The sequence below is a fragment of the Leptodactylus fuscus genome, chromosome 4 (genome assembly GCF_031893055.1).
Source record: "Leptodactylus fuscus isolate aLepFus1 chromosome 4, aLepFus1.hap2, whole genome shotgun sequence".
NCBI lineage: Eukaryota > Metazoa > Chordata > Amphibia > Anura > Leptodactylidae > Leptodactylus > Leptodactylus fuscus.
The window spans coordinates 133204022-133224003 of NC_134268.1; the positions used below are offsets into that span (position 1 = coordinate 133204022).

A 19982-nucleotide genomic window follows, 5' to 3' on the forward strand; every position below is an offset into this window, starting at 1 on the left:
TACTGTTCCAACCACTACCTCTCTATGCTATGAGAGCTACGTTCAGAATTTGAAGGGATTTCATTTCCCATCCTTCATTGTTACAAATCTCTATGAAACCTATCACTCTGAGGAGTTTACAATATCATATTCCTTATATTATCCTCCAGGGATGGTCCCAGTGCAAGTTACAGACTTTAGATCTTTAATCAATTATACCAGGAGATCCAGTTCGGTCCTTTTTAAAGTTATCCTCATAAAGCCAAGAAGAAGGTGCACAAGGAAAACAGTGAGCATTTAGCACTTCTGTGTACAGTATGTATTTTTAGATAATTTTTTTAAAGCTGGATAACCCCTATAGGCTCACCAAATATTGGTCTAAAAGAGATGCATGTAAAAATGTACCTTACTCATCAAGTGGATTTTCCATCTCCAATGACTTACCAAGGGATCCTCAGGCCTCAAATGACATTGATAAGAATAATTTGGTTAGCCTATAAATGGACATTGCATCATCACCGTACACCCAGATCTAAATCTCTTTGCACATAATGTAGTGTATAGATGTACAATTTCATCCATAATTTCTGCAGTTTTGACTTTCCTAGACTCATGAATATGCAAATAGTCTAGTAATGCAGCAATATATGTTTGCACAATTTAATACTGTATAATTAGACAAAATGGCATTTTAGGAAAACTCTTAGGACAGATTATGTGAATGCAGCAAAAATACATGTCAGTACTAACCTAAGAGTAAGTAATCTTTAATCTAAATTTGAAGGATATTACCCATAAAAGTCAGTACATGTGGGTGCCATGTTTACCAGCATGAATATCATGCTGGGAGCGAGACTCCTAACATCATAGTTATCTATGATGCTAGGAGTCCCTGGCTCTCTGCAAAATTTTGTCCTGTACTATTATCACTACAGAACAGTATGTCACTGGGAGTCAGGAATTCTTTCCATCATAGATAACTATAATGCAAGGAGTTCCTCTCCTCTGATGTTCGGGCCGGATAAATGCAGAAAAATATGGATTTACATGTATCTGTTAATCAGTTGTGTGAATGCAGGGTTATAGATTACTTTGTCTGAAAGTTACCAATGCTTTGCAAACTAACTTAAAAGGGTTGTCTAGGATAAAACAATACTTATACCCTAAGCTAAATACCTTCCCTCCCACCTAACTTCTAACTTACTTGTATATTTACCCTGATTATTGGGACGGTCATGTGACCTCCCCAGGCACATTTTCTGATTTTCCAGTGGCGTTCTGTTCCTGTTTCCAAAAACAGAACGTCACCAATACTAGCGCCCCCCCCCCCCTCTCCCCAGCCCATCATACTTATTTGTCTTCCTGTCCGGATCTTCTGGCCACGGAACGTCACTTCCTTCAGGGAGGCCAGCTTCCCACACCTGCACAATAGAGCCGGCTCTATTGTGCAGGCAGTGGCAGGCTGCAATAGGGGAAAGACCCAGCGTCTCATGCATGCACAATGGAGGCGGAGTGTTGGCTGCCACTCTGGCTCTATTGTGCAGGTGTCGGCAGACAACAAGAGCAGAAGAAGTCAGCTGCACAGAAGGTAGTGATCTCCCGTGCCCAGAAAATCTGGACAGGAAGACAGTTAAGTATGATGGAGTGAGAGGTGGGCTTAGTTAGTTTGTTAAGAACGGCTAGTAGTGGGTGGGATAGCTAGGAAAACAGGTATGAGGCAGTGAGAGAGGAAGGGGTAGGTAGTGAGAGGGGGATGTAGTACTTAATAACTCATTAATAGCACTAACTGACCTTTTTCAAAAAGAATATTTTTTTGCCCGGAAAACCCCTTTAACTCTCGTATGATTTATGTCTTGCAGTGAGCATTTCTTACAGTAGACGCTTTCTGTTCCTAATCTTGTAGTATGGTTTTACTGTTGTGTATGTAAGGACAACAAATAGAGAATGCGATTCGTTTACTTACAGGTTCACCTTTCTTCCCATCTAGTCCTGGTGAGCCAGGAAGACCTGCTTGAGCTTGATGATCAGTTACTCCAGGTAGTCCTGGTGGTCCAATTGCACCTGGCTTCCCTGGTTCCCCTTTTTGACCCTTTTGACCCTAAAACAAATATTATATAGATTGAAGTTAACCAAAATAAAACGTCTCAGAACATGGATTTTTCTTTTTAGTGAATGATCATGCAATTACATCCTCAGATAACACACAACAGGCTACACTGACTGAGAAAAAAACATCTCCATAGCAGACATTACAGCCTAGTGGTAAGATGAATAGGGATAGAAAGATGCGGTCTGGCTATGTTTAGAAGAGCACGTGATCACACAGCAAAGGGAAGGTGAAGAGTGTATATAAATGCTACAATATACTGTAGTTTACTGTCAATATTAATGGAATAGGGATTTCTGAGATCAGACAAAATTGGAGTAAAAGCAGACAAAGTTGAAAACCACACACGTCTGTTGAATTCCCCATTGCAGAGGTGCTGCTACATTGGTTCTACCTGAGGGTTACTGGGCTTATGTGACTGCTACAACCAATTGTTGTTGTTATAGTTGTTGAGGATTCATCAGATAAAAGTACTACTTTTGGATTTATTTTTTTTTGCCGTTTCCTGCCTTTACCACAATTTTATTCAATCTCTTACAACCCACTGGCCTCTAATTTGTATATTTTCAGAGACGCCAAGAGGACAATATATTGCAAAAAAATAACCAAACTGTTTTTAATTTAGCATTTTTTTAAAATACATTTTCATTCTATTGGTAATGTAACCATCCCTATTTTTTACTATAGCTAAAAATCTACAATATATATTTTCATATGGCCTTAAAAAATGCAACTTTCTATCCTATAATAAACACATAAGGTAGTACGGTAAATCTTTGTTATGGTAGATCTATGGTATGGTATGGTAGAGCTATGGTATGGTAGAGCTATAGTATAGTATACCTATGGTATGGTAGATCTATGGTATGGTAGATCTATGTTATGGTAGATCTATGGTATGGTAGCTCTATGGTATGGTAGCTCTATGGTATGGTAGAACTATGGTATGGTAGAACTATGGTATGGTAGAACTATGGTATGGTAGAACTATGGTATGGTAGAGCTATGGTATGGTAGATCTATGGTATGGTATAGCTATGGTATGGTAGATCTATGGTATGGTAGATATATGGTATGGTAGACCTATGGTATGGTAGACCTATGGTATGGTAGACCTATGGTATGGTAGACCTATGCTATTGTATAACTATGGTATGGTAGATCTATGGTATGGTAGAGCTATGGTATAGTAGATCTATGGTATGGTAGATCTATGGTATGGTAGATCTGTGGTATGGTAGATCTGTGGTATGGTAGATCTGTGGTATGGTAGATCTGTGGTATGGTAGATCTGTGGTATGGTAGATCTGTGGTATGGTAGATCTATGTTATGGTAGATCTATGTTATGGTAGATCTGTGGTATGGTATATGTATGGTATGGTAGATCTATGTTATATTAGACCTGTGCCATACTGCCAGATTTCAAAAATTCTACCTGTAGTTCATACTGCACTTATATATACTATGAAATAGAAGAATCATTGATTGTTCTGCTATTTTATATTACAGAACTCCTCTCTTTAGATATGTGGTGTGTGTTTAAAAACCATGTCAAAAGGTCTAAAATGTATACTTTTTGGGTATGATCACATGTGACAGAATTTTTACATATATGTCTGTGTCTCATGCAACTGAATGTGAATTTCCTAACAGTTCATGCAGATGGCACAAAAACAACCTGATTCAGATACATTGGTTGGAATTTCAGTAGCCCAAATGTTTGTCATGTATGAACATACATTTACAATCACATTGTTCAGCAGAACTTACCCAGCCCATAGCGCTTCCCGAGTCCGTGGCCGAGGTTAGGAACTTTAAATCTAAAGTTTCTACTGTTGAAGTTTCAATACCACTCTCTTTGTTGTTTAATTCTGAAAAATATAAGCATTATCATTCATTATAATAAATTAGTTTCAATATTTAATTTGTTTAGTGGCAGATGAAGCAATCATCTGCCTCACTATCATATACTGAGTTTCAACTTCCATCGGTGTCAATTCAAGATGGAACATTTTTGGGCAGCTCTAGGCAGTGTTTCTTCCTTTGTATTCTATATAAAATCAAGGTAAACTACCAGATAGATATTTTTTTTTTCTGTTTTTAACTCTTTCATTTTGTTTATTTTGTCCCACTACACGTTTTTATTTGTTCTTTTTGTGCATAATACATTGTAATTAGAGATGAGCGAACAGTGTTCTATCGAACTCATGTTCGATCGGATATTAGGCTGTTCGGCATGTTCGAATCGAATCGAACACCGCGTGGTAAAGTGCGCCATTACTCGATTCCCCTCCCACCTTCCCTGGCGCCTTTTTTGCTCCAATAACAGCGCAGGGTAGGTGGGACAGGAACTACGACACCGGTGACGTTGAAAAAAGTAGGCAAAACCCATTGGCTGCCGAAAACATGTGACCTCTAATTTAAAAGAACAGCGCCGCCCAGCTTCGCGTCATTCTGAGCTTGCAATTCACCGAGGACGGAGGTTTCCGTCCAGCTAGCTAGGGCTTAGATTCTGGGTAGGCAGGGACAGGCTAGGATAGGAAGGAGAAGACAACCAACAGCTCTTGTAAGAGCTAAATTCCAGGGAGAAGCTTGTCAGTGTAACGTGGCACTGACGGGCTCAATCGCCGCAACCCAGCTTTCCCAGGATCCTGAATGGAATACACTGTCAGTGTATTCCCGTATACCCGATATATACCCCGATCCCCGTTCCAACGGTGTGCCCCCCCACCTTCACCCCAGAAATACCCTGCAAGTCCCCTAGCAATAGAATTGGGGCTATATACACCCACAATTTTTACTACTGGTATACAGTGCCATTGTCTGACTGGGAATTCAAAGAATATATTGGGAATACAAATACCCTCATTTCTTGCTACTGCCATATAGTGCCAGTTTCTGACTGGTAATTCAAAGAATATATTGGGGTTACGTGCACCCACAATTTTTACTACTGGTATACAGTGCCATTGTCTGACTGGGAATTCAAAGAGTATATTGGGAATACAAATACCCTCATTTCTTGCTACTGCCATATAGTGCCAGTTTCTGACTGGGAATTCAAAGAATATATTGGGGTTACGTGCACCCACAATTTTTACTACTGGTATACAGTGCCATTGTCTGACTGGGAATTCAAAGAATATATTGGGGTTATAAATACCCTCATTTCTTGCTACTGCCATATAGTGCCAGTTTCTGACTGGTAATTCAAAGAATATATTGGGGTTACGTGCACCCACAATTTTTACTACTGGTATACAGTGCCATTGTCTGACTGGGAATTCAAAGAGTATATTGGGAATACAAATACCCTCATTTCTTGCTACTGCCATATAGTGCCAGTGTCTGACTGGGAATTCAAAGAATATATTGGGGTTACGTGCACCCACAATTTTTACTACTGGTATACAGTGCCATTGTCTGACTGGGAATTCAAAGAATATATTGGGGTTATAAATACCCTCATTTCTTGCTACTGCCATATAGTGCCAGTTTCTGACTGGTAATTCAAAGAATATATTGGGGTTACGTGCACCCACAATTTTTACTACTGGTATACAGTGCCATTGTCTGACTGGGAATTCAAAGAATATATTGGGAATACAAATACCCTCATTTCTTGCTACTGCCATATAGTGCCAGTTTCTGACTGGGAATTCAAAGAATATATTGGGGTTACGTGCACCCACAATTTTTACTACTGGTATACAGTGCCATTGTCTGACTGGGAATTCAAAGAATATATTGGGGTTATAAATACCCTCATTTCTTGCTACTGCCATATAGTGCCAGTTTCTGACTGGTAATTCAAAGAATATATTGGGGTTACGTGCACCCACAATTTTTACTACTGGTATACAGTGCCATTGTCTGACTGGGAATTCAAAGAGTATATTGGGAATACAAATACCCTCATTTCTTGCTACTGCCATATAGTGCCAGTTTCTGACTGGGAATTCAAAGAATATATTGGGGTTACGTGCACCCACAATTTTTACTACTGGTATACAGTGCCATTGTCTGACTGGGAATTCAAAGAATATATTGGGGTTATAAATACCCTCATTTCTTGCTACTGCCATATAGTGCCAGTTTCTGACTGGTAATTCAAAGAATATATTGGGGTTACGTGCACCCACAATTTTTACTACTGGTATACAGTGCCATTGTCTGACTGGGAATTCAAAGAGTATATTGGGAATACAAATACCCTCATTTCTTGCTACTGCCATATAGTGCCAGTTTCTGACTGGTAATTCAAAGAATATATTGGGGTTACGTGCACCCACAATTTTTACTACTGGTATACAGTGCCATTGTCTGACTGGGAATTCAAAGAATATATTGGGGTTATAAATACCCTCATTTCTTGCTACTGCCATATAGTGCCAGTTTCTGACTGGTAATTCAAAGAATATATTGGGGTTACGTGCACCCACAATTTTTACTACTGGTATACAGTGCCATTGTCTGACTGGGAATTCAAAGAGTATATTGGGAATACAAATACCCTCATTTCTTGCTACTGCCATATAGTGCCAGTGTCTGACTGGGAATTCAAAGAATATATTGGGGTTACGTGCACCCACAATTTTTACTACTGGTATACAGTGCCATTGTCTGACTGGGAATTCAAAGAATATATTGGGGTTATAAATACCCTCATTTCTTGCTACTGCCATATAGTGCCAGTTTCTGACTGGTAATTCAAAGAATATATTGGGGTTACGTGCACCCACAATTTTTACTACTGGTATACAGTGCCATTGTCTGACTGGGAATTCAAAGAGTATATTGGGAATACAAATACCCTCATTTCTTGCTACTGCCATATAGTGCCAGTTTCTGACTGGTAATTCAAAGAATATATTGGGGTTACGTGCACCCACAATTTTTACTACTGGTATACAGTGCCATTGTCTGACTGGGAATTCAAAGAATATATTGGGGTTATAAATACCCTCATTTCTTGCTACTGCCATATAGTGCCAGTTTCTGACTGGTAATTCAAAGAATATATTGGGGTTACGTGCACCCACAATTTTTACTACTGGTATACAGTGCCATTGTCTGACTGGGAATTCAAAGAGTATATTGGGAATACAAATACCCTCATTTCTTGCTACTGCCATATAGTGCCAGTGTCTGACTGGGAATTCAAAGAATATATTGGGGTTACGTGCACCCACAATTTTTACTACTGGTATACAGTGCCATTGTCTGACTGGGAATTCAAAGAGTATATTGGGAATACAAATACCCTCATTTCTTGCTACTGCCATATAGTGCCAGTGTCTGACTGGGAATTCAAAGAATATATTGGGGTTACGTGCACCCACAATTTTTACTACTGGTATACAGTGCCAATTTCTAACTAGGAATTCAAAATGCGCAAGGCTCCCGGAAAGGGACGTGGACGAGGCCGTGGGCGAGGTCGGGGGAATGGTTCTGGGGAGCAAGGTAGCAGTGAAGCCACAGGGCGTCCCGTGCCTACTCCTGTGGGGCAGCAAGCATTGCGCCACTCCACAGTGCCAGGGTTGCTTGCCACATTAACTAAACTGCAGGGTACAAACCTTAGTAGGCCCGAGAACCAGGAACAGGTCTTGCAATGGCTGTCAGAGAACGCTTACAGCACATTGTCCAGCAGCCAGTCAGACTCTGCCTCCTCTCCTCCTATTACCCAACAGTCTTGTCTTCCTTCCTCCCAAAATTCCGAAGCTTTACAGAACAATAACCCAAACTGTCCCTGCTCCCCAGAGCTGTTCTCCGCTCCTTTCATTGTCCCTCAACCTGCCTCTCCACGTCACGATTCCACGAACCTAACAGAGGAGCATCTGTGTCCAGATGCTCAAACACTAGAGTCTCCTCCATCTCCGTTCGATTTGGTGGTGGATGACCAGCAACCCACCCTCATCGACGATGATGTGACGCAGTTGCCGTCAGGGCATCCAGTTGACTGGCGCATTGTGCGGGAGGAGGAGATGAGACAGGAGTTGGAAGAGGAAGTGGTGGATGATGAGGACACTGACCCGACCTGGACAGGGGGGATGTCAAGCGGGGAAAGTAGTGTGGATGTTGAGGCAGGTGCAGCACCAAAAAGGGTAGCTAGAGGCAGAGGCAGAGGTCAGCAGCTTAGGCGAAGCCAGGCCACACCCGGAATCTCCCAAGATGTTCCAGTTCGTACCCAGCCCCGAAAAACTCCCACCTCGAGGGCACGTTTCTCGAAGGTGTGGAGTTTTTTCAAGGAATGCGCCGAGGACAGATATAGTGTTGTCTGCACAATTTGCCTCTCGAAATTGATTAGGGGCTCTGAGAAGAGCAACCTGTCCACCACTTCAATGCGCCGTCATTTGGAATCCAAGCACTGGAATCAGTGGCAGGCAGCAACGGCAGGACAAAGGCCGCCTGCCGTTCACGCCACTGCCACTGCCTCTGCCTCTGCCTCTGCCACTGCCACTGCTGACTGTGCTGGCGATGCACTCCAGAGGACGAGCCAGGACACCACTTCATCTGCCTCCGCCACTTTGTTGACTTCTACCTCATCCTCCCCTGGTCCTGTCTTATCTCCTTCTCCTGCACCATCAAAGGCACCATCAGGCGTTTCTTTACAACAACCCACCATCTCTCAGACATTGGAGCGGCGGCAGAAATACACTGCTAACCACCCACACGCGCAAGCCTTGAACGCCAACATCGCTAAACTGCTGGCCCAGGAGATGTTGGCGTTCCGGCTTGTTGAAACTCCCGCCTTCCTGGACCTGATGGCAACTGCGGCACCTCGCTATGCCGTCCCTAGCCGTCACTACTTCTCCCGGTGTGCCGTCCCCGCCTTGCACCAGCACGTGTCACTCAACATCAGGCGGGCCCTTAGTTCCGCGCTTTGCACAAAGGTCCACTTGACCACCGACGCGTGGACAAGTGCATGCGGACAGGGACGCTACATTTCACTGACGGCACACTGGGTGAATGTAGTTGAGGCTGGGACTGCTTCCCAAACTGGCCCGGTGTACCTCGTCTCCCCGCCTAACATTCCTGGCAGGGACACGAGAAGAACACCCCCCTCCTCCTCCTCCTCTACCGCCTCCTCCTCCGCCACCGCCTCCTCCTCCGCCACCGCCTCCTCCTCCGCTGTTAGATTGACCCCAGCTACGAGTTGGAAACGTTGCAGCACTGGCGTTGGTAGACGTCAGCAGGCTGTGCTGAAGCTGATCAGCTTGGGGGACAGACAGCACACTGCCTCCGAGGTGAGGGATGCCCTCCTCGATGAGACGGCAATATGGTTTGAGCCGCTGCACCTGGGCCCAGGCATGGTCGTTTGTGATAACGGCCGGAACCTGGTAGCAGCTCTGGAGCTTGCCGGACTCCAACATGTTCCATGCCTGGCCCACGTCTTCAACCTAGTGGTGCAACGTTTCCTAAAGAGCTACCCCAATGTTCCAGAGCTACTGGTGAAAGTGCGGCGCATGTGCGCCCACTTTCGCAAGTCGACAGTAGCCGCTGCTAGCTTAAAATCTCTCCAGCAACGCCTGCATGTGCCACAACACCGGCTTTTGTGCGACGTCCCCACACGCTGGAACTCAACGTTTCAGATGTTGAATAGAGTGGTTGAGCAGCAGAGACCTTTGATGGAATACCAGCTACAAAACCCTAGGGTGCCACAAAGTCAGCTGCCTCAGTTTCACATCCATGAGTGGCCATGGATGAGAGACCTTTGTGACATCCTACGGGTCTTTGAGGAGTCCACAAGGAGGGTGAGCTCTGAGGATGCGATGGTGAGCCTTACAATCCCGCTCTTGTGTGTTCTGAGAGAATCCCTGATTGACATCAGGGATAACTCAGATCACACAGAGGAGTTAGGGATAGCATCCGATCCGTCACAGCTGGAGAGTAGGTCCACACATCTGTCCGCTTCACTGCGTTTAATGGAGGAGGAGGAGGAGGAGGAGGAGGAAGAAGAGTTGTCCGATGATGTGATGGTGATACAGGAGGCTTCCGGGCAACTTCGAATCGTCCCATTGTTGCAGCGCGGATGGGTAGACATGGAGGATGAGGAGGAAATGGAGATTGAACTTTCCGGTGGGGCCAGAGGAGTCATGCCAACTAACACTGTGGCAGACATGGCTGAGTTCATGTTGGGGTGCTTTACAACCGACAAGCGTATTGTCAAAATCATGGAGGACAACCAGTACTGGATCTTTGCTATCCTTGACCCCCGGTATAAAAACAACATCTCGTCTTTTATTCCGGTAGAGGGGAGGGCCAATCGCATCAATGCTTGCCACAGGCAATTGGTGCAGAATATGATGGAGATGTTTCCAGCATGTGACAGTGGCGGCAGGGAGGGCAGTTCCTCCAGTAGGCAACCAAGTTCTCACCGGTCCACACAAACGAGGGGCACACTGTCTAAGGTCTGGGACACCTTGATGGCACCCCCTCGCCAAAGTGCCGCCACGGAGGGTCCTAGTGTCACCAGGCGTGAGAAGTATAGGCGCATGTTGCGGGAATACCTTTCCGACCACAGCCCTGTCCTCTCCGACCCCTCTGCGCCCTACACGTATTGGGTGTCGAAGTTGGACCTGTGGCTTGAACTTGCCCTATATGCCTTGGAGGTGCTGTCCTGTCCTGCCGCCAGCGTCCTATCTGAGAGGGTGTTCAGTGCAGCCGGTGGCATCATCACTGACAAGCGCACCCGTCTGTCAGCTGAGAGTGCCGACCGGCTCACTTTGATAAAAATGAACCACCACTGGATAGAGCCTTCATTTTTGTGCCCACCTGTGTAAAGCACCCCAACATGAAACTCCATGTCTGTACTCAACCTCTCCAATTCCTCCGCATCCTCATACTCATCCACCATAAGCGTTGCACAATTCTGCTAATACTAGGCTCCCTCCAACATGATTTCCCCCAACTCTGCTGGTTAGAGGCTCCCTCCACCCTGATTTCCACCAACTCTGCTGGTTAGAGGCTCCCTCCACCCTGCTTTCCCACAACTCTGCTGGTTAGAGGCTCCTTCCACCATGAATTTGCCCAAACTGGGCTGTTTAGAGGCTCCCTCCACCATGAATTGGTCCAAACTGGGCTGGTTAGAGGCTCCCTCCACCATTAATTGGTCCAAACTGGGCTGGTTAGAGGCTCCCTCCACCATGAATTGGTCCAAACGGGTTTTTAGAGGCTCCCTTCACCATGAATTGGTCCAAACTTGGCTGTTTAGAGGCTCCCTCCACCATGAATTGGTCCAAACTGGGCTGGTTAGAGGCTCCCTCCACCATGAATTGGTCCAAACTGGGGTTTTTAGAGGCTCCCTCCACCATGAATTGGTCCAAACTGGGGTGGTTAGAGGCTCCCTCCACCATTAATTGGTCCAAACTGGGCTGGTTAGAGGCTCCCTCCACCATGAATTGGTCCAAACTGGGCTGGTTAGAGGCTCCCTCCACCATGAATTGGTCCAAACTGGGGTGGTTAGAGGCTCCCTCCACCATTAATTGGTCCAAACTGGGCTGGTTAGAGGCTCCCTCCACCATTAATTGGTCCAAACTGGGCTGGTTAGAGGCTCCCTCCACCATGAATTTGCCCAAACTGGGCTGTTTAGAGGCTCCCTCCACCATTAATTGGTCCAAACTGGGCTGGTTAGAGGCTCCCTCCACAATTAATTGGTCCAAACTGGGCTAATTAGAGGCTCCCTCCACCATGAATTGGTCCAAACTGGGTTTTTTAGAGGCTCCCTCCACCATGAATTTGCCCAAACTGGGCTGTTTAGAGGCTCCCTCCACCATGAATTGGTCCAAACTGGGCTGGTTAGAGGCTCCCTCCACCATGAATTTCCCAAAACTTGGCTGTTTAGAGGCTCCCTCCACCATTAATTGGTCCAAACTGGGCTGGTTAGAGGCTCCCTCCACCATGAATTTCCCAAAACTTGGCTGTTTAGAGGCTCCCTCCACCATTAATTGGTCCAAACTGGGCTGGTTAGAGGCTCCCTCCACCATGAATTGGTCCAAACTGGGCTGGTTAGAGGCTCCCTCCACCATTAATTGGTCCAAACTGGGCTGGTTAGAGGCTCCCTCCACCATGAATTTGCCCAAACTGGGCTGGTTAGAGGCTCCCTCCACCATGAATTGGTCCCAACTGGGTTTTTTAGAGGCTCCCTCCACCATGAATTTGCCCAAACTGGGCTGGTTAGAGGCTCCCTCCACCATGAATTGGTCCAAACTGGGCTGGTTAGAGGCTCCCTCCACCATGAATTTGCCCAAACTGGGCTGTTTAGAGGCTCCCTCCACCATTAATTGGTCCAAACTGGGCTGGTTAGAGGCTCCCTCCACCATGAATTTGCCCAAACTGGGCTGTTTAGAGGCTCCCTCCACCATGAATTGGTCCAAACTGGGTTTTTTAGAGGCTCCCTCCACCATGAATTGGTCCAAACTGGGCTGGTTAGAGGCTCCCTCCACCATGAATTTCCCAAAACTTGGCTGTTTAGAGGCTCCCTCCACCATGAATTGGTCCAAACTGGGCTGGTTAGAGGCTCCCTCCACCATGAATTTCCCAAAACTTGGCTGTTTAGAGGCTCCCTCCACCATTAATTGGTCCAAACTGGGCTGGTTAGAGGCTCCCTCCACCATGAATTTCCCAAAACTTGGCTGTTTAGAGGCTCCCTCCACCATTAATTGGTCCAAACTGGGCTGGTTAGAGGCTCCCTCCACCATGAATTGGTCCAAACTGGGCTGGTTAGAGGCTCCCTCCACCATTAATTGGTCCAAACTGGGCTGGTTAGAGGCTCCCTCCACCATGAATTTGCCCAAACTGGGCTGGTTAGAGGCTCCCTCCACCATGAATTGGTCCAAACTGGGTTTTTTAGAGGCTCCCTCCACCATGAATTTGCCCAAACTGGGCTGGTTAGAGGCTCCCTCCACCATGAATTGGTCCAAACTGGGCTGGTTAGAGGCTCCCTCCACCATGAATTTGCCCAAACTGGGCTGTTTAGAGGCTCCCTCCACCATTAATTGGTCCAAACTGGGCTGGTTAGAGGCTCCCTCCACCATGAATTTGCCCAAACTGGGCTGTTTAGAGGCTCCCTCCACCATGAATTGGTCCAAACTGGGTTTTTTAGAGGCTCCCTCCACCATGAATTGGTCCAAACTGGGCTGGTTAGAGGCTCCCTCCACCATGAATTTCCCAAAACTTGGCTGTTTAGAGGCTCCCTCCACCATGAATTGGTCCAAACTGGGCTGGTTAGAGGCTCCCTCCACCATGAATTTCCCAAAACTTGGCTGTTTAGAGGCTCCCTCCACCATGAATTGGTCCAAACTGGGCTGGTTAGAGGCTCCCTCCACCATGAATTTGCCCAAACTGGGCTGGTTAGAGGCTCCCTCCACCATGAATTGGTTCAAACTGGGCTGGTTAGAGGCTCCCTCCACCATTAATTGGTCCAAACTGGGCTGGTTAGAGGCTCCCTCCACCATTAATTGGTCCAAACTGGGCTGGTTAGAGGCTCCCTCCACCATGAATTTGCCCAAACTGGGCTGGTTAGAGGCTCCCTCCACCATGAATTGGTCCAAACTGGGTTTTTTAGAGGCTCCCTCCACCATGAATTTGCCCAAACTGGGCTGGTTAGAGGCTCCCTCCACCATGAATTGGTCCAAACTGGGGTTTTTAGAGGCTCCCTCCACCATGAATTTGCCCAAACTGGGGTGTTTAGAGGCTCCCTCCACCATGAATTTGCCCAAACTCTGCTGGTTAGAGGCTCAATCCACCCTGATTTTCAAAACAAATGTTGGTGCCAACCTCAACTTACTACAAGGGCCAAATTCACTGCTGGTGACAAGCTCTCCTCACTGCAAGTGCCAAATACACATGTTTCAAGGTGTTTTCCTACTGTCAGAGAGGTGGTATTGAGTGTGTAAAGTGTGTAGTTGTTAGGCTGTGATGTTGGGGTAATAGAGGGTCTTTGGTGTGTTAGATGCCCCCAGACATGCTTCCCCTGCTGTCCCAGTGTCATTCCAGAGGTGTTGGCATCATTTCCTGGGGTGTCATAGTGGACTTGGTGACCCTCCAGACACGGATTTGGGTTTCCCCCTTAACGAGTATCTGTTCCCCATAGACTATAATGGGGTTCGAAACCCGTTCGAACACACGAACATTGAGCGGCTGTTCGAATCGAATTTCGAACCTCGAACATTTTAGTGTTCGCTCATCTCTAATTGTAATATGACTTTATTATTTATTGATATGCTTTACATCATAGTCATGTCCATATTAAGGCTTAATGATTGAAGTACAATTTGTACTTAACAATGGTACTAAAATACTAAACTTAAAATTCTATACAATGTAAAAAATTTCAGAGGAAAACTGCATTAGTGCAACATTATTAATAATGTATTTTTGGCACTGTGCAGCCAAAATGACATGCCACCTGTCGATACAATTCTAGGGATATCAAAATTATATAGTCTTATTTATGTTTAAACTGTATAAAAAATCATAAACTTTGCAAGAAAAAAAAAAAAAATTGGGAATGGGGATGCATAGGGCATATTTTTTGCATGGTCAGATTTAATTTTTTTAGTTTTATCAGTTTGGGATTGTCTATTGCTTTGGTCGCTTTTTATTCAAATTTGTAAGAGAGGTGGAACAGCAAGAAAAACCATAATTAGGCTCTTTAGATTTTTTCCCCCCTATACAGTTTGTAGACTGTGTGTTTTCAAAAACAGGGATACTTAATGTGTATGTGTTTCACTTAGTAGTAGTAGTAGTTATTAGACTCTCCTAGGGGTATTAAACAACAGGGAATTTGATCACTAATGAAATGTATTACAATGCAAATCTATTTTACTTCACTGCAAACTGATACTACTTCTATTATAGACTGTATAGATCTTCCCCAAAATTTGGAGGATTTACCTAGACTCTCTGCTGCCTGAGGCGAACTCTAGGGAAAAAAAAAAAAAAGATATCCGACCCAGCTAGCTTTGGTTTTGTGATGGATCCCCCTAATTAAAATTGTACGAACCCCCCCCCCCCCAAATCCCCTTCTTTGAGATATAACTTGATTTTTCTGCCCCCCCCCCCCCCCCCACACATTATATAACACACTTTTTCTGGCCCAGCACACATTATATGATCACCTTTTGTGTACTCCCCCTATACAGCATATCATCCCCTTTTTATGGCCCCCACACGGTTTGACCCCTTTTTTTTAATCCCCCCCCCCAAACAGTATATAACCCCCTTTTTACTCCCTACAGTATATGATCTCTCTTTTTATGGCTCCCCACACAGTTTATGATTCTCTTATTTTTACTTTTACCCCCCCCCCCCACACACACACAGTATATGATGTCTTTGTTATGGCTCCCACACAAGTTATGACCCCCTTTTGACCCCAAACAGTATAATATGCCTCTTTATTTGACCACCTAACATAAATATTGTATTAATAAATAGCGGCCGATAATTTACTCACCTGTCGACTATCCTGCCCAGGCCAACCTCTGCTGCCACCTCCAGGGCGTGCTGTAGTGATGCTATGTCCAGAGGGCGGCCGTATCATGGTGGCGCCTATAGCTGTATATACAGTGCTCATTGGGCGCTGTATACCCAGCAATTGAGAAGGCAGGGAAGGTAATAAAGTGCAGGTGTTAGCCACTAGAGATGTTAGCTAGTCTTCCATTAGAATGAATGGACACAGCCGGCGCGCAGGGGGTTAAGTGGCTGGACGCCGGCACAGGCTGTGTGCCGCTGCATCCATTGATTCCCATGGGAACTAGCTAACATTGTTAGCTTTTACCACAATGCTTGGCCAGTAGCAAAGCGCTGTGGGAAATAACCTCCAACCTGGTTAGCTTTGTAGTAGAGGGAAATATCGGTCAAACCCAGGTCTCTTTGTATTTTTTGCTTGACGAGTAGGGGCCAAGCAAGTCTGGGCGGTTTGTGGTTCCAGATGAACCTGGAGAACAATCCTCTGATCGATGAAAAGAAGCCTTTTGGCAGGTAAATGGGGAGCATAGCCATTACATACAGAAGCTTCGGCATAAAATACGGCTCAGGTCCTTCTTGAGTGTATTGTGCAACGGGGTGAAGTTGAGTTCATAAAGGTCCTGCACCTGGGGGGTAAGCTTTATTCCCAAATATTTAATGGACTTGTTCGCCCATTGAAAGGGCGAGTTCTGTTGTAATGCTCTGGATCTATTGTTTCCCAAGGAGAAGTTGAGGACTTTGGACTTCTTAAGGTTGGCTTTGTACCTGGAGACAACTCCAAAGTTTCCCAGTATCTCTGTCAGTGCTGGAAGGCCACTCTTGGGATTGGTTATCACAAAAAGGACATCGTCCGCAAAGGCTAGGTCACCTGTCTGCATTCCTTGCACTCTTGGGTCCTGTCGGACAGTTTGAAGTAATGTTTCTAGGACCAATATAAACAGAGTGGGTGATAGGGGGAAGCCTTGTCTGGTCCCATTGGTAATGTGGAAGGCTTTGGAAAGTGTCCCATTAATCTTAAGCCGTGCATGTGGAGCTGTGTATAACATAAAGATCGCTTCAACAAAGGGAGGGGGGAAGCCAAATTTTAGCAGGGTATACCTCATGTACTCCCAGTCCACTCTGTCGAAGGATTTTTCTGCGTCGACACTCAGCAACACAAGTGGGATATTTATTTTCTTTGCCCTATAGGGATGATAGGGAGGAGACATGAAGTATTATCCATTCCTTCCCTACCCTGTACAAATCCTGATTGTTCGGGGTTTATCAGATTCGGTATTATAGGTCGTATATGCGTTGCCAGGAGCTTGGCCCAAATCTTCAAGTCCAGGTTAAGTAATGAAATGGGTCTATAGTTGCCACAGGCCGTGGGATCTCTACTCTTCTTCGGTATTAAAGTGATGTGAGCTTCCTGTATCTGGACCAGTAGCTTCTTCCCTTGTAATAAGGTATTGCACATTGACGCAAGGTGGGGGAGCAGGATGTGCTGAAACTTTTTGTAATAGTGCAAAGGTATGCCGTCTGGGCCTGAACTTTTACCCACCGGGAAGCTATTAAGGACCGTTGTGAGTTCTTTGACAGAAATAGGGCTTACGATGGAACGGGCATCCTCCTCAGACATAGTGGGCAAGGTGAGTTTGGCAAGAAAGGCTTCCGTCAAGGCCTGTTTAGTCTGCTGGGAGTCTTGTGGGTCATCTGCTTGCAGATTGTATAGTTTCGAGTAGAACCGTACAAACTCCTCCACTATATCAGATGTTTGATGGACCAGGTTGCCATTTTTGGATTTGACAGTGGAGATATAGGAGCGACTCTTCTCTTTATGAATGAGGGATGACATTAAGTGATTACCCTTATCTCCATGTGCGTATATGAGCTTACGATAGTGGAGGTGGTGTTTCGCTGCTCTGGCATTTAAGAGGTCCAGTAGTGAGTGTCTGAGTGCAGTGACTTCTTGATGAGCATTTACAGATTTTTGTCCTTTTATGTTCCCTTTCAAGCCTCGCAATGTTCCCTAGGACGTCATCAAGTTTCCTCTGTCTCTCTTTTTTATCTTTCGAAGCAAGGGTGATAAGTATGCCCCTGATATGGTGATAAGTATGCCCCTGATATGCTTTGTAAGCCTCCCATACAATCTGTGGTGTGACATCTAGCGTCACATTACTATCAAAATAGTCTCGTAAGTGTTTTTCCACAAACTTAAAGTGCTCTGGGGAGTCCAGTAAGGATTCATTCAGTCTCCATATCTATTGTCCCTTCGGGACTTGTTGGAGTGCGATGCTGACTGTTACCGGTGCATAGTCCGAGACAGTGAACAGGCCAATTCTCACTCTGGAGGAGAGGGGGAGTAAGTCCTTAGTGATAAATATATAATCAATACGGTGGTAGGTTTTTGCTGTATGGGAATAGAATGTGTAGTCTCTTGTGGTGGGGTTATGAGTCCTCCATGAATATAACAGGTCTAGTTCTTGCAGCGCCTTGTTGATAGCTCCGATAGATCTCTGTGGGAGAAGGGCGGTTGCGGCAGAAGAGTCTAGCAGGTCGTTCATCGCTACATTGAAGTCTCCACCCAAAATAATTGGCACAGCACGGAAGAGTCCTAGGGTTTGGAGAGTGTTAATGATCCAGGACGTCTGATTCCTATTGGGTGCATATAAATTGGCAAGGTATATGGAAGCGTGGCTATTGTGCCCTTGAGAAATATCGCTCTCCCTTCAGGGTCCATATAGGTCTGAGTGCAATGGAAAGGGACTTTAGAATTTATGAGGATGGACACCCCTTTCGATGCCGACTGTGTATGAGCGCAGTGGAAATGCTGATTGAAATTTTTCATGGAAAGTTTAGGTATCTTGTCACTTTTGAAGTGCATTTCCTGTAAGAAAACTACATCCGCATTCCCTTTCCGCAGCAAAAGAAAGATGTGGTGTCTTTCATTCGGGGAGTTCATACCTTTGACATTAAAAGACATGCAGTTGAGCGTTGCTGACCGTGTCAGGTCATCAGAGGAGGCAGTGGAAGGGGAGAACTCCATTATCCCGAGAGGTAGAAGTGGTACACTCCTAGGGAGTCAATACTTTTGGCCAACGCTGTATATCAAATAAACATGGCTGTGGAGAGGGGGGGGAGGAAGAGGGAAGGGATGGAAAGACAAGGGGGTAGTACAAGTTGCAACAATGACTGTGGTGTAAAGTCCGTCACATAAAATAGGTATGCTCACCAGAGTCCATGTTGCAGCAGACTCTACGTCTCATATCTGGCGTGCGCTGCAAACATCTCTTTGATCTTGGCGAGCGAAAGCAGCCGGGGGTACGAGGATCACCTCCTCCACTCACTCCAGGTAGGGTAGGCGATTCATCTGACACAAGCGCCTCCCATGCGGAGTCCAGATCCTTTGGAGTGAATATATTAATCTTTCTACCATTCTTGAGAATCGAGAGTCCAAATGGGAAAAGCCATGCATATTATAGCTTTTGTGCCTTTAGGGCTTCGAGTAGGGGCCGCAGCAATCGTCTCTTCTGTAGTGTGGCAGGAGCGAGGTCTTGGTACAGCTGTATGCAGTCGCCTTCAAATGAGAGGTTCCTCACATCTCTGGCCGCCTGCAGTATTGCAGAGGTATGGGCTGAAGACAATAAGCCGCACATAACATCTCTGGGGGGGGGGGGGGTTGTCATGGTCTGGCTTGGGTCGGATGGCTCTATGCACCCTTTCTATTTCGATGCCATCCGGATCCTCCTCCCCCAATATTGACTTCAAAATAGCCATAGAAACATCAGCTAAAGAGTCCGATGCATGTTTCTCAGGCAAGCCTCTGATACGCACATTTCTCCATCTTTTCCTATTTTCAAGGTCCTCCAGCAATAGATAAGTTTTGTTCAAGTGTTCCATATGAGTGTCCACTCTGGGTGTGAGAGTTTTAATGATTTTTACTGTAGACGCCTGATCAGCCTCCAACACCTCAACTCTTTTGTTCATTGATTTAATATCATCCCGGAGATCTGAAATATCTTTAAGTCCTGGGGAAATTGCTTGGGAGAGAGCTTGAGCTACCGTTTCCTTAAAGAAGTCTTTGGTGATTAAATCTGAGTGTGTATCCATGGGCGATTCCTCATTACAAGGGTCACTCTCTGCTACAGGAGCTATATTGGAATCATTTGACTGCGATTTATCAGCAGGGAGAAAGGGTTGGGGGGATTTCTTCAGGAATTTCTGCATGTCAGATTGATCATGTCAGTTTGATTTGATGAATGAGGTGCTGCAGACACGGTGTCTCGTCCAATTTTGACCATAGTATTTGGGCTTAAAGCTAGTGGTAGTGCAGATGCTCATGTCTGCCCTCGAGCATCCTTAACCCCTTAGAGACACAGCCCAAAAGTGACTTAAGGACCAGGCCTCTTTTTTCAAATCTGACATGTCACTTTAAATGGCGAT

The 19982-nt window shown here is 45.5% G+C and overlaps 1 protein-coding gene across 1 annotated transcript in view; it reads right to left on the reverse strand.

Annotated features, from left to right (window-relative positions):
• COL15A1 (collagen type XV alpha 1 chain) overlaps positions 1–19982 on the reverse strand; it is a 257018-nt gene that overhangs the window by 130848 nt on the left and 106188 nt on the right. Inside the window, exons 7-8 of the mRNA XM_075271081.1 lie at positions 3858–3958; positions 1943–2077 (exon numbers count right to left, since the gene is read on the reverse strand). Coding sequence (XP_075127182.1) covers positions 1943–2077; positions 3858–3958 — 236 coding nt within the window. The remainder of the gene's footprint in view (positions 1–1942; positions 2078–3857; positions 3959–19982) is intronic.